Source organism: Lynx rufus, unplaced genomic scaffold (assembly GCF_022079265.1).
Source record: "Lynx rufus isolate CCGP_SWC_20201006 ecotype Redwood Valley unplaced genomic scaffold, mLynRuf1.p SCAF_9, whole genome shotgun sequence".
In the NCBI taxonomy this organism is placed as follows: Eukaryota; Metazoa; Chordata; class Mammalia; order Carnivora; family Felidae; genus Lynx; species Lynx rufus.
The window spans coordinates 106833714-106847726 of NW_025814897.1; the positions used below are offsets into that span (position 1 = coordinate 106833714).

The 14013-nt window shown below is 48.4% G+C and overlaps 4 protein-coding genes and 1 non-coding gene across 9 annotated transcripts; 3 read left to right on the forward strand and 2 right to left on the reverse strand.

The window, feature by feature from the left end:
* Nucleotides 1-5034: 5034 nt before the first annotated feature.
* On the reverse strand, nt 5035-7255 carry CUNH11orf98 (chromosome unknown C11orf98 homolog). The gene is made up of 4 exons (XM_047071558.1): nt 7146-7255; nt 6868-6992; nt 5466-5563; nt 5035-5381 (listed from the first exon to the last, which is right to left on the reverse strand). Exons 1-4 carry the CDS (start codon nt 7182-7184, stop codon nt 5272-5274), a joined length of 372 nt encoding a protein of 123 aa, XP_046927514.1. The 5' UTR covers nt 7185-7255; the 3' UTR covers nt 5035-5271.
* Nucleotides 6986-9748, forward strand: CSKMT (citrate synthase lysine methyltransferase). Of its 5 annotated transcripts, none has more exons than XM_047071554.1 (4): nt 6986-7361; nt 7639-7728; nt 7822-7963; nt 8146-9748. In XM_047071554.1, the coding sequence occupies exons 3-4, from the start codon at nt 7888-7890 to the stop codon at nt 8799-8801; spliced, it is 732 nt and encodes a 243-aa protein (XP_046927510.1). In that variant the 5' UTR covers nt 6986-7361; nt 7639-7728; nt 7822-7887; the 3' UTR covers nt 8802-9748. The 5 variants fall into 5 exon arrangements, with proteins under 5 accessions (XP_046927510.1, XP_046927509.1, XP_046927513.1 ...); XM_047071553.1 differs by having other exon boundaries at nt 6986-7353; XM_047071557.1 differs by having other exon boundaries at nt 6986-7353; nt 7822-7954.
* On the forward strand, nt 7415-7562 carry LOC124506572 (small nucleolar RNA SNORA57). The gene has a single exon (XR_006960820.1). It is a non-coding gene; the product is annotated as a small nucleolar RNA SNORA57 (small nucleolar RNA).
* LBHD1 (LBH domain containing 1) lies at nt 9221-11706 on the reverse strand. The gene is given in 4 exon segments (XM_047072092.1): nt 9221-9225; nt 9316-9543; nt 10694-10859; nt 10861-11706. Coding segments are annotated over 4 exon segments (621 nt in total). The 5' UTR covers nt 11083-11706.
* A 530-nt stretch (nt 11707-12236) lies between these two features.
* On the forward strand, nt 12237-12920 carry LOC124505575 (ubiquinol-cytochrome-c reductase complex assembly factor 3). Its single transcript, XM_047071559.1, has 2 exons — nt 12237-12413; nt 12505-12920. The coding sequence occupies exons 1-2, from the start codon at nt 12294-12296 to the stop codon at nt 12652-12654; spliced, it is 270 nt and encodes an 89-aa protein (XP_046927515.1). The 5' UTR covers nt 12237-12293; the 3' UTR covers nt 12655-12920.
* Nucleotides 12921-14013: the final 1093 nt, after the last annotated feature.

The following is a 14013-nucleotide window of genomic DNA, read 5'->3' on the forward strand; positions in this document are numbered from 1 at the left end:
GCCCCCAAAATGGCCAGTCTGTCTAGCTTAAACTTCAGCTCTTCCACTTACTGGCTGTGTACTCTTCTTATCCTCCCTATGCCTGCTTCCTCCTCGGGAAATGAGAATGGTAACAGTACAACTACCTCCTAGGGTGTTGTGAAAATTGAAACCAGGGAATATGTTCACTGATCCTAAATGTTGGGATTCACGAGTGAACAGTCAAGAAAGAATTCTTGAGACGTCTTCGGTGCTAAAAAGGGAACAGGACCTGTGGGCAAAAAGAGCTGCTATTGGTTTGTAAGGAGGCGCTGATTATAAACTTTCAGGTTGGGGAGGGGGTTAGGAAGAGCATTAGGTCTCTAAGGAATTTGGAAAAGAGGTTTCTAGGATCTTGAGGGGCTAGCTGTTGTTAGAAAAAGATCATTTACTACAACCTAGTAAACTCTTAGTGTGAGCCCCCTTAAATGTGTATCAGTGGGTCATATGTTTAGGCGATGATTGCTAACATGTATCTTGGGCAGGTAGAGATAAAGGAAGTTTCCAAAGGAATTTATTACAGGATCCTGGAGGTCCTACTAATGTCACGCTAAGGTTGTCTTTTGCCTCTTGCAACATATTAACATTGAGGCAGCTAAGCTTCCAGAGGAAGGCCACTCTGCTTGTCTCAAGTATTTGTCAATAGGCTATAAGTTGTAAGGAAGTTTATTTTTTTTCCTTTTGTCTTTGTTCTCCCTATCATATACTACCTACTAGCAAGATCTGTTCTAGAACAATAAATATTTCTGCTCCTAACACTGTCTCCAACTGGGAGCCAATACTTACCATCTGAGAGCCTCAACTTATGATCTGTAAAAGGAGATTTTTGGGGTGCCTGGGTGGCTCAGTCCATTGAGCGTCCAACATCGGCTCAGGTCATGATCTCACGCTTTGTGGGTTCAAGCCCTGCCTTGGGCTCTGTGCTGACAGCTTGCTCAGACCTAAAGCCTGCTTCGGATTCTGTGTCTCCTTCTCTCTCTGCCCCTCCCCTGCTCGCACCCTGTCTCACTGTCTCTCAAAAATAAATAAATGTAAAAAAAAAAATTTAAGGAGACTTTTGAAACATGTAAGTTCTCCAGGAATAAGACTATTATGTGGTCCTTGCTCTTAAGGATTTCATAATCCAAAGGTGCCTGTTTTGGTGTTGGACAGATCTAGATTCATGTCTGCAATTTATCAGCAGTGTAACCCTGAGCAATTGACCCAACTGTTTGAAGCCCATTTCCTTATCTGTAAAATGCGTATGTCTCCTATCTGACAGATTTTTGCAAACATCACTTAAGATCACTTATTAAAGGGCGCCTGGGTGGCTCAGCCAGTTAAGTGTCTGACTTCAGCTCAGGTCACGGTCTCACAGCTCCTGAGTTAAAGACCTGCTTCCAGCTCTGTGCTGACAGTTCAGAGCCTGGAGCATGCTTCAGATTCCGTGTCTCCCTCTCTCTCTGCCCCTCCCCTGCTCACACTCTGACTCTCTCTGTCAAAAATAAAAAAAGATTTAAAATAATTTTTTTAATTAAAAAAAGAAGATGGGGCACCTGGGTGGCTCAGTCAGTTAAGCGTCCGACTTCAGCTCAGGTCATGATCTTGTGGTTCACGAGTTTGAGCCCCACATGAAGCTCTGTCAGCTCAGAGCCTGGAGTCTCCTTCAGATTCTGTGTCTCCCTCCCTCTCTGCCCTTCCCCCACTCATGCTCTGTCTCCCTCTCTCTCTCTCTCTCTCTGTCTCAAAATATTAAAAATGTCTTTCCTGAGGCACCTGGCTGGCTCAGTCAGTAGAGTGTGTAACACTTAGTCTCAGGGTCATGAGTTCAAGCCCCATATTGGATGTAGAGCCTACTTCAAAAAAACATAAATTTATTTATTTATTTTTTTTTAAACCTCATCACTCTTCACTTTTTTTTAATTTTTTTTAACGTTTATTCATTTTTGAGACAGAGACAGATAGAGCATGAATGGGGGAGGGGCAGAGAGAGAGGGAGACACAGAATCTGAAACAGGCTCCAGGCTCTGAGCTGTCAGCACAGAGCCTGACGCGGGGCTCGAACCCACGAACTGTGAGATCGTGACCTGAGCTGAAGTCGGACGCTTAGCCGACTGAGCCACCCAGGCGCCCCCAAAAAAACATAAATTTAAAGAAAATGTCTTCCCTTCTCCTTCCTATTGCCTCCCCTCCTCTCTTTACTGCATCTGAATACATTTTCAAACAACCGCTTTTCCTTTCTGCGTTCAAAACTGGACATAATTCTGTTTCCCTGGAAAATTGGCTGGTCCCAGTCTTAGGCCAGGGGAAGCAGCAGGTGAGATTGGAACAGATCATCATGTCAGAAAACAAGGAAGTGCTCAAATACTGATGGTGTTGTGTCAAAAGGACACAGAGACCACCTTGAAAAGGCTCCTGTTGGCCAAATTTTGGCCATGACTTCGAGCCTGTAAAGCAATAGTCATAGATTATGACACACTGAGAAACAATCAGAATCCATAGTGGTATTTTTATAGAGGAAGGGGTTTTCTTTACAGAATATATCACATGAATAATATCAGTGACTGAAGGATAAAATTAGAAAATTACCATTTTGTGCAGTAACTTATTAAATAAAGGTTATCATGGGTGCTAAAATCACGGGGTGAAATGATTTTGGGGAATAGGGTATTCATGCGATCTCAAAGTAGCAGCCCCAAAGGTTACTTATGAATTACAAAGGGAAAGTATACTTTAACAATGGAGAAATCTGACAGACACCCACTTAACCAAGTATCTACACTTAGAAGCACTAATCGCGAGACAAATTGATGTAAGCAACAGGAAATGGATTATTCCTAAATAGATAAATAAAATTACACTGGGCTCTTCAAAAATGTCAAGTTTACCTAAAATAGGTAGAAGTGCTGTGGAATGAGGGGCACCCGGGTGGCTCAATTGTTTGAGCGTCCAACTTCTGCTCAGGTCACGATCTTGTGGTTCATGAGTTCAAGCCCCACATCGGGCTTGCTACTGTCAGTGAAGAGCCTACTTCTGATCCTCTGTCCCCTTCTCTATGCCCCACCCCCACTTGCGCTCTCTCAAAAATAAACATTTTTAAAAAAAGCACTGTTGAATGAGACAAAAGAGATAGGACAATTAAATGAAGTACATGACCCTTGATTAACTCTTGGATTGAGGGGGAAAACAGCTATAAAAAATATTATAAAATATAAAAAATAAAAATAAAACATATTTTAAAAATATAAAATTAAAAAATATATAAAATATATAAAAATATTATTGGAGGGGCTCCTAGTTGGCTCAGTAGGCTGAGGTCCCACTCTTCATTTCCACTCAGGTTGTAGTCACAGGGTTGTGGGATTGGGCTGTGTTGGGCCTCACTGAGTGTTGCGCCCTAGATTCTCTCTCTCCCTCTGCCCCTCTCCCCTGCTCACGCTCTCTCTCTCTCTCAACAACAACAACAAAAGGATATTATTGGAACAATTAAGGAAATTCAAATATGAAAAAGTCAGTATTAGCTAATGTTAAATGTCTCAGGTGTGATAAGAGTATTTTGGCTATATAAAATAATGTTCTGGGCCACCTGGGTGGCTCAGTCAGTTAAGCGGCCAATTCTTGATTTTGATTTCCTCTCAGGTCACGATCTCACAGTTGGTGAGTTTGAGTCCCAAGTGGGACTCCTTACTGACAGTGCAAAGCCTGCTTGGGATTCTCTCTGTCCTCTCTGCTTCTTCCCCTGCTGGCTCTCTCTCAAAAAAACCACAAAACACAACACTAACACAACACAACACAACAAAAAAACCTTGAAAAAAAAAAGGAATGTTCTCTGGGGTAAAAATCTCATCTGCAGTTGACTTTCCAATGAGTCAACAAAGACAGATGCATACATATTTGCAAGTGCATACAGATAACTGTTGGAAAATGCTAAAAATTGGCAAATTTAAGTAGAGTGCATTTATAAAGGTTCATTGTACAGATTCTTTACTGAATTTGAAATTCAAAATATGTAGTTGGCAGAGGGGTGAGGTGGGATGGGCTGTGGCAGGGAGAAAGGAGGTGCAACGCTGGACCCAAACCCTCCCTCTTCCAAAGAAGCTTACACAGATTAAACAGGGCAGAGAGATGTTTTCCCCCCCTGTTGAACACACCTCCACACAGGCAGCTTTTCACTTTAATTAAACACCCCCAGTCATCCAACAGAAGTTCTGAATGTTAAATGGGAAAAATAATGCTCGGTCTTCACTTTATTAAAAATATAATCCTCGGCGACTGGCTGGCTGAGTCAGTAGAGCGTGCGAGTCTTGATCTCAAGGTCATGAGTTCAAGCCCTGCGTAGAACTTACTTTAAAACAAGAATTTATTTTTTATTTACTTCAAGCAAATTTTTTTTAATGTTAACTTATTTTTGAGAGGGAGAGAGAGAGGGAGAGACAGAGAGAGAGAGAGAGAGAGAACAGGGGAGGGGCCAAGAGAGGTAGACACGGAATCTGAAGCAGGCTCCAGGCTCCGAGATGTCTGCACAGAGCCCACGGGGCTTGAACTCACAAACTGTGAGTCAGATGCTTAAACGACTGAGCCACCCAAGTGTCCCCCCCAAAATTTTTTTAAATAACAGTGGATTTTCTTTTTTAAGTTTACTTATTTATTTTGAGAGAGAAAGCACGAGTGATGGAGACAGAGAGAGGGAGAGAGAATTCCAAGCAGGCTCCACACTGTCAGTACAAAGCCCGATGTGGGGCTCAAACTCATAAAGGTGACATCGTGAGCTGGGCTGAAGTCAGATGCTTAACCAACTGAGCTACCTAGGTGCCTCTGACCTTTTTTTTTTTTTTTTTTTTTAAGTAATCTCTACACCCAATTGGGATTCGTACTCACAACCTGAGATCCAGAGTCACATGTTCTACTGACTGAGCCAGCCAGGCACAGAGGCTGGCTTCTCGTTGCCTTTGCTCAAGTAACCTCCGTGGATCCTATTTCCTGTCTTGTTTCCCCACTCACAGACCCCGCCCGTTCCTACATTTAATCACACACATCTCAGTGAGAAGTCTAGGGCTTTATTACAAATTGAGCTGACTGTTAAGGACCCCCGGCTCCCATCTTCCTTCTCCACTCTCTTCCTCTCGAAGCATTCCTACAGGGCAGCTCCCTAGGCCATTAAGGAAAAGGAATCTGAGAAGAGTGAAAAGGGGCAATGCCTTCTCCAAAGTCCTCCGAAATAACCAGAGTCCTCCTGGCTCCAGCTGAGAATCTTCCAGTGGGAGGCGTGGGGATTTAGCTCTTATCTTCAAGGTCCTCCATGTCTACATCTTGGGGGGCTTTTGTCTTCTTTTGCCGTTTGGGCTGCAGTTCACTAGTCCTGGCTTGCCTCGTGGGGGCTTCCACTGAGCAAAAGGAAAGAGGAAGCATGAAAGACCCCCAGTGAATCCAGGCTGCCCCCTCACCTCACCTCTTTGCCCCAGCCTCACCTTCCATGGCTGCTTTCTCTTTCTGGGCCAGCCGGATCTGCTGGAGGAGTTTTCTGCGCTTCTTCCCAGAGAGAGTAATGTTGGCACGTGCACTGGACCTGAAGGGTTGGTAAGAGCAAAGATGTCCAGGTTAACCGGAACCACCGCAGGCTGGTTCTGGCTATTGAAAACGCCTTTGGGGCGCCTGGGTGGCTCAGTAGGGTAAGCATCTGACTTCGGCTCAAGTCATGATCTCACAGTTTGTGAGTTCAAGCCCCACGTCGGGATCTGTGCTGACAGCTCAGAGCCTGGAGCCTGCTTCCGATTCTGTGTCTCCCTCTCTCTCTGCCCCTCCCCCGCTCTCTCTCTCTGTAAAATAAATAAAACATGAAAGACTAAAAAAAAAGAAAAGAAAATGTCTTTGGACTCAAGTAGAAAGACCTTGAAAATCTAGGCTCTGAGTTAAATCTTTCCAACATTTAGCCATTAACATGCTTAACACTACTCCCGTACATATATATAGAGTACTTAACATTAAGTGTTAAAACTTGGTATATAGCAAGAATTTGTAAGGGAAAACTATTTTTCCTTCTATCTTCAATACTTTTTAATTTAATTTAATTTAATTTTAAGTAGTCTCCACGCGCAATGTGGGGCTTGAACTCATGAACTGCAAGGATCAAGAATGGCACGCCCTACCAAGTGAGCCAGCGAGGCGCCCCTATTTTCAATATTTCTGACACCCAGTTGGTTGAGTGTCTGACTCTTGGTTTTGACTCAGGTCACCATACCAGGATCGTGGGATGGAGCCCCGTGTGGAGCTCTGTGCTGAGCATGGAGCCTGTTTGGGATTCTCTTTCCCTCTGCCCGTCTCCTCCACTCACACTCTGTCTCTCAGAAATAAAAATATTTAGGGGCAGCTGGGTGGCTCAGTTGGTTAAGCTTCCGACTTGGGCTCAGGTCATGATCTCACAGTTCGTGGGTTTGAGCCCCGCATCGGGCTCTGTGCTGACAGCTCAGAGCCTGGAGCCTGCTTCGGATTCGGTGTGTGTCTCTCTCTCTGCCCCTTCCCTGCTCATGCTGTCTCTCAAAAATAAATTTAAAATGTTAAAAAAAATTTTAATAAAAAAATTTAAGTTTACTTATAAAAATTTATGTGAAGGTACAATGTTATCTGGGGAGGTGGGTGAGTCGACAGTTCTTAGATTCTTAGTCGGGTCCAAGACCCAAAGAGGTTGTGAGCTACCAGTGTTGTCCGCACGCTAGCAGGGTGTAGGCACAAACACAGCTGACAAACGTGCCTTGTATAAAGTCAGTGCACAAGAAAAGCGGAGGTGATACCTGCTGTGGAGATCGACACGGAGGAGAAAGGGGACTCGGGGCGGGAGGGGGCGGGGCAAAGGGAAGAGAGTCTGGCACTCACGCCCGCTTCTTGAGGTGGTGCCGCGTGATCAGGCCTTCGTCTATTACAGCTCCCACCACCCGGTGCTTCAGTCGCCTCTCCCGGTTCAACACCCGCCGTCTCTTGAACAGCTTCTTCTTCAGCTCCTGAAGGGGAGGAAGATGCTAATCAGAAGGAAGCCGCGCACCGCGACCCAGGACCCCGCACCCGGCGACTCCGGCCCATAGATCTCATCTCTGGCGAGATTAGAGGGCTCCAAGACGCGTGGGGAAACGAAGTCGGGGCTCCCACACAATCACCGTTCGGGGCCGGTTGATCTTTCCCCCGGGAGCCCCCATGGCTGCGCAACGACTGTGGTTCGCGGCCGGCGTTTTGGCTCTGCGCAGTGTCCGCGTAGGCCCCGCCCCTCGGTCTCCACGAGCCAATCGCAGCTCAGGGGCGGGTACTGAGGGTATATAAAGCAGCTCGGCGGCGTCCTGGATCTCTCCCGGGACGGCGAAAAAGTAGGTACGTAGGTAGGTTTCGGAGCTACGAGGCCCGGCGGGGGTTCTGGGCGGGACCTGCGCACCCTCCTTTTCTTGGCGGGGGCCGGGTGTACGGTCCCGGCCCCCGTAATGTACGGAGGCAGAGGGAAAGGGCTCTGGCCCCTCGGCGTCATGTCTTCGGTGCCCGCGGCTTCCGGTCCGCGGGTTCTATCCTCAACCGCCGGGACACCGGCTCCAAGGAGCCCAGCGGAACCGAGGTTCTGCAGGCTCCTCCTTGGGGTGCTCACGACTTCTCCTTTTATTTCAGGTTTGGGGAGCCGCCCCTGGAACCGGAGCTGTCGTGTCCCCCTCCTCTTTTAATTTACCGTTGCCAACAATAAAGGCCTTTCCTGCCGTAGTAAGTGTGTGTCCGCGTTTTTTCCATGGTTGTCATTAGGCTGTTCGCGTTATCCCACAAAGCGGAATTTGCAACCTTTCTCTTGGACCTCAGGCTCCTTCGGGAGTGCGGGCGACATTTCGCAGAAGGTTCTCTGGCCGACCTTGCCGGGATCTCCAGATGGCCGCGCTGCGAGCAACTCTCCACGTGGCGACCCTGGCGGCTGGGGCGCGCCGAGCTTTGTTGGGTAGGGAAGGTAGGCAGAGTGGGAGGGCAAGGCGGGTTCTTAGTGACCCTAATCCCTGAAATTGTGATTCTTCAAACCCCAGGGTATATTGCACCGGTTTTTTTGTTTTGTTTTGTTTTTTGGGTTTTTTTTGCAGCAATCTGATGAAACTTGGGCGCTGGGTGACACATGTGCCCCACTCGTGTCCACAGGCTCCCTGGCTGGTAACTGCCTGGCCCACGGTCGCCTCTGGGATAAGCTCCACAGCGGTCCCCGAGTCGGCAGCGTCCCCACGTTCGACTGGTTCTTTGGGTATGAGGAAGCCCAGGGGTTCCTACTGCCGCTGCTGCAGGAGGCACGGGCTGCCTATCCACTGCGGGTGCTGGACGTGGGCTGTGGGACCTCCAGCCTATGTACAGGTCTCTACACCAAGTGTCCAATTCCCGTGGATGTGCTGGGGGTGGACTTCTCTCCTGTGGCCGTGGCCCACATGAACAGCCTCCTGGAAGGTGGCCAAGACCAAATACCCCTGTACCCTGGGCACCCTGCCTCTCGACTACAGTTCATACAGGCTGATGCCCAGAACCTGGAGCCCGTGGCTCCCTCAGGCTCCTTCCAGCTAGTGCTGGATAAGGGCACCTGGGATGCTGTTGCCCGGGGTGGTCTGCCTGGGGCTTACCAGCTTCTGTCAGAATGCCTAAGGGTCCTAAGCCCCCGGGGGACCCTGATTCAGTTCTCCGATGAGGACCCTGATGTGCGGCTACCCTGCCTGGAGCAAGGGTCCCAAGGCTGGACTGTGACTGTGCAGGAGCTAGGCCCTTTCAGGGGCATCCCCTACTTTGCTTACTTGGTTCAAGTCTCTCATTAAAGACTTTAGTTCTAACTCTAGTTTTTCTGTTGGGTGAGGAAAGAGGTGAAGAGAATTTTTTTCTTCTTTGTATGATGGCTGGGAAGTGAGGATCTTAGGGCTGGCCTCCATATTTTCTAGCCGCGTGCACATATTTTTGAATGTCTCCATGCCCCAGTTTACACCTCGGCAAGGTAGGAATAATAATAGGTGGAGTTGGGATTACATACAATGTCAGGTGAAACATTTAGCACTTAGCAATGCCAGGCACAAGATGAGTGCTAACTAGAGAAGGCTTCTAACCCCTCCTAACTGGAATACCTATGGGCACAGATAGAGTTTCTGGGGGGGGTTTGTTTAAAGAGCGGAGTTCTTAATCCAAATCCCAGCACTGACTGACTGATGTGAGCCAGTGGCCCAACCTCTAAGCCTCAGTGTCCTCAACCTGTGAAAAGGGGAAGATTGATAGGACAGCCAGAAGGGCCTCCTAACAAACTTCACTGAAATGTTGAAGGAGAGAGAACAGATAACTTACCCTCAAAGCTCCTGGGAGGCAGGAGGTGTGAATATTCCACAAAGCAGCTTCTACACACATGGGAGCCTGTTGCTGGGTTCCAGAGAGGACAGGGGTTGGAGGCTTCCTGATACTCTGTGTCCTCAGGAATCCAGGAGACCTCTTGTTCTACCTGTTCCTGTCCCCAGCTGAGTTCTGGGTTAAAGGTTCTTAAGGGAGATCTGGGGTCCAGTGGGCTCCAAGTCCAGCCTGGGGGAGAGGAGAGTTGAAGAGCCCATTAAAAGTGAAAAGTATTCCTGGGGGCGTTTGGGTGGCTTAGTCGGTTAAGTGTCCTACTTCGCCTCAGGTCATGATATCAGGTCCTTGAGTTTGACCCTCACTTCAGCTCTGTGCTGACAGCTCAGAGCCCGGATCCTGCTTCAGATTGTGTCTCCCTCTCTGCCCCTCCCATGCTCACGCTCTGTCTCTCTCTCTAAAAAATAAACATTAATTAAAAAAAGTGAAAAGTATTCCTGATACATTACTGACTTTTTGAAAGATGAAGCAAATTAGTTTGATGTTTTTTTCTTTTGCTTATAAAAAAGTAATACAGCAATTGTAATTAAGAGCCTAATTTCATGGCCTCAGTTTTCTCATGAGGATAAAAGGGTCTCCCCCATTGAGTTCTGAAAATCATGAGATAAAAGTGTTCAGCACAGTGCCTGGCACACTGCAAGTCCTAATAAATAAGCTTTTATAACAGTATCAGACATGGGGAAAATTCTGGAAGAAAAGGCATCCAAAATGTAACTTCTCTCTGGGTAGTCGATTTGGGATAATTTTACTACATTCCCCACACACACACAACAAATGATGTAAATATTTTAAAACATTGTTTTAGAATATTTTTAAAACAATGTATCTTGGGGCGCCTGGGTGGCGCAGTCGGTTAAGCGTCCGACTTCAGCCAGGTCACGATCTCGCGGTCCGTGAGTTCGAGCCCCGCGTCGGGCTCTGGGCTGATGGCTCGGAGCCTGGAGCCTGTTTCCGATTCTGTGTCTGCCTCTCTCTCTGCCCCTCCCCCGTTCATGCTCTGTCTCTCTCTGTCCCAAAAATAAATAAACGTTGAAAAAAAAAAATTAAAAAAAAAAAACAATGTATCTTAAAATATTAAGTATATTTTAAAAATAATTAAAAGGCATCACCCATCTGACATTACAACTTCCCTCTAACGTTCAACTTTGCCAAACACTTTGACTTTTCTCTCCACCTCTATGTTATTCTTCACTACATGAACTAAGCACCTACTGTGTGCCTGGTACTGCTTAATGCAGGGGACACAACTGAGTTTTCCATCTGGGCCCTGCCCAGAAGAACATCCAGGTCGCAACGGCCCCACTGAAGCAGCCGCCTCCCTCACCTGCCTCTTCACTTTGGTCCTGGAAGAAGACCTCGGCCTCCTCTTCCTCATCAGTGAGCAGCAGCAGCTCCTCTTGTGGCCAACCCAGCTCCCCGCTCTCTTCACTCCCCTCAGAAGCTTCCACCACAATGGAGGGCAGGCGAGTCTTTTGAGAGACCACCTGAATCAGGATAAGCAGGGTGCTTGGACCAAACTGGAAGATGAGTCAGCAGCAAGACACAGGGTAGGGGAGTACTAACCTGAACATCCTGGTGACCTTCAACCCTGCCAATTTCTCCTCTGTCCATCCACAGGGGGCTGGTCAGCCTAGGACTTTCTGGGTGCTGGGAGGAGCCTGGGCTATCTCTAGGCCAAGGCCCATCCTCGCTGCTCCCTGGCACAAGGGCCATGGGTTCTAATTCTTAGAGGGCAGAGTGGTTGAACTCAAAGTGGAGTACCCCTACTCAGACACTCCACAGACTGCTCCTTTAATCCTTGGAGCCTGGCCCCTAATCACTTCTGAGAAGAGAATGACAAGCTAGGAGATTATGGGCCTTCCAGGGGAGGGGAAAATCCCAAGAGATGGGATAGGAGCTTTATGTCTCACTCCCCAGTGTCACTGGGAAAGGCAGGAGGGTAGGAGTCAACAAGGGCATCTGGATTAAAGCCCTGGGAGTGAAGAGCTTTGCAAACAAACTTGGAATTTCCTGATTCCTTTGCTCACTGGGTCTCCCAATTTGACATGTTTCTTTGTGTCTTAATGAATATTTATAGGGTGTTTACTATTTACCAGTAACTGTTTTTAAATGCTTTATATATCAACTCATTTAATTATCCTAAAACTATGAGAAAGATACGGTCATTAGCCCTATTTTCTGATGCAGAAGCCGAGGCACAAAGAACTTAAATGATTTGCCCAGAGTCACACAACTAAAAGGTGCTTTCTTCTCCAAACTAGAACTCGGTATGTTACTCCAAACCCAGAGTTTTCATGCCAGGGGTGGGGTGGGGGAGCCAAGGGTTTCCCATGATGAAAACAAAACAAAACAAATTTACTTTCAATACGTTAACTTAACAAGTAAAATAAAGAAAAATAATAACATATGTATACCTTTCCCCCCACCCAGTACATTTGGCTTTGAGTTTTTGTTCAGAAGTTGAGATTTGGAGTGGATCAATAGACTAATGTAAGTATCTGGATGTCCGGTATGTGCTGTACTGAAAAACCACAAGTTATTGTAGGAAACTACAGAGCACAGCCCTAGCCCTGTATCGACCAGGAAATTTCGGAACTGGGGAGCCGTAAAACCCACAGCAACCATGAAGACACGCACGCTCCCTTTAGCTATCCCACTCCGGACTTCATGGCAATGGGTCCGGTGCTCGGCCCTCAAGTCCAACGCTTTTGGACGCGCTCAAGCTTCCCAGTTAAAACCAGTCTTTTAACACCCAGGTGCTCTAGATTCGAAGGTTTCGCTGATGAGGCCCTCTAGCCCGGCCCCATCTCTATGGTTTTCTCCGTGGGCCGCTCTAGCCTGCGCGGGGAGCAGTGAGACGTCGTGGCTCGCCTTCTAGGCTGCGGGAGGCCCCGGAGAGCGCCTCGCTGGTCGCGCGGTCGGCCATGGAGACCTTGCGCAAAGCGCTGATCGTGGGTGCCCTTCTGGGCGCCGGGGCTGGCGTGGGCTCCGCGCTCTTTGTCCTCGTGGCTCCGGGAGAGCAGCGGAAGCAGGAGATGCTGAAGGTGGGGGCGACTGGAAGTCCGACGTGGGGTGGGCGGGCGGAGAGCCCCCGGGCTGGGGGTCAGGACTGCGAACCTCCCTTCCCGCCCGCAGGAGATGCCCGAGCAAGACCCGCGGCGCAGGGAGGAGGCGGTCAGGACCAAAGAGTTAGTGCTAGCCACTCTGCAGGAGGCAGCGGCCACGCAAGAGAACGTGGCCTGGAGGAAGAACTGGATGGGCGGCGGCGGCGGGAAGTCAGCGTGAGCTGGGACTTCCATCGTGGGCACTGGGACCTTGCTCCCGCGCAAGAGTCGGAGGCGGCCTTTCTCCTCCGTACGCCCAGCGGGGAGACCCGATTGAGGATGCCGCGCCCAGGCCTCCCTGAGGCCCTGGGAGCCGCTGCAGGGTGAGCACGTCCCCTATCAAAAGATGCACTGACTGCACTTTAACATCCTACGTCGCGGGCGGGGGCGTCGGATATGGTGAACCCGAAGGAACCAATAAATCACGTTCCTCCGTCCAGTCTGTGAGCCCTGCAGTCTGGCGCCTCTAAATGTCTAGAGTGTTCTGGGGGGCCCGTGCTGGGGAAGCGGATGACTGTGGCTCCCATGTGCCCCGCAGCGACCAAAACACAATGTCATGTGGTTGTTCAAGTGTACTTTTGATAACCAAGTGGCATTCTCGAAATCAGAACTAATGCTGGAAAATCCTGTAGCAATTGGTGCCCATGGAGGACACTTTGGGTTTCCTGTCCTGTGAGGTTGGAGAGGGGCTTCTAGCATTTAACATACGCTATGATGCTTTCTGGGGCTATTGAACTTTTGGAGGTCAATCTGCTAGGAGTGAAAGGAGCATGCGTTCAGTAAGACAGATCTTGATGAAAGTCCTGCATGTTACAAAACCTCTTGGAGCCTCAGTCCTGTTACATAAAAGGTGATAATTATCTTGAGGGTTGTTGGGAAAAAATTAACTTAGAAATGTAAAGTGCAGTGCTTGGCACAGAGCAGCCTTTGATATAGGTAGTGGGGTTTTTCCCCTTCCAGGTTTTCACTGTAGTAGTCTGTAATCCCCGAATCCAGTCATGGGATTTCTTGGGAATCTCTGAAGGAGCGAGATAATTTCCCTGTGGTCTGCCTCACATCCGGTGGTTCCAAAGAAGATAGCAATTGAAGGGGAGGGGGGAAAGCTTGCTTTTATTTATTATTTATGAGAGTGTGTTATTTATTTTTGAGAGAGAGAGATACGGAGTGCAAGCGGGGGAAGGGCAGAGAGAGAGGAAGACACAGAATCCAAAGCAGGCTCCAGGCTCTGAGCTGACGGCACAGAGCCCAATGCAGGGATCAAACCCACGAACTGCGAGATCATGACCTGAGCCGAAGTCAGACACTTAACCAACTGAGTCACCCAGGCTTCCTCAAGAGAGAGAGAATCGTAAGCAGCTTCCACGCTCAGCATGGAGCCCCACACAGGTTTCAAGCCCAAGAACCTGGGATCATGACCTGAGCTGAAATCAAGAGTGGGATGCTCAACGGACTGAGCCACCCAGGTACCCCTGCTTTTATTTAAATAAAGCCAGGACAATAAATAAAGCTTGGTTAACACTGAGGTGTAAACCCAGATGGT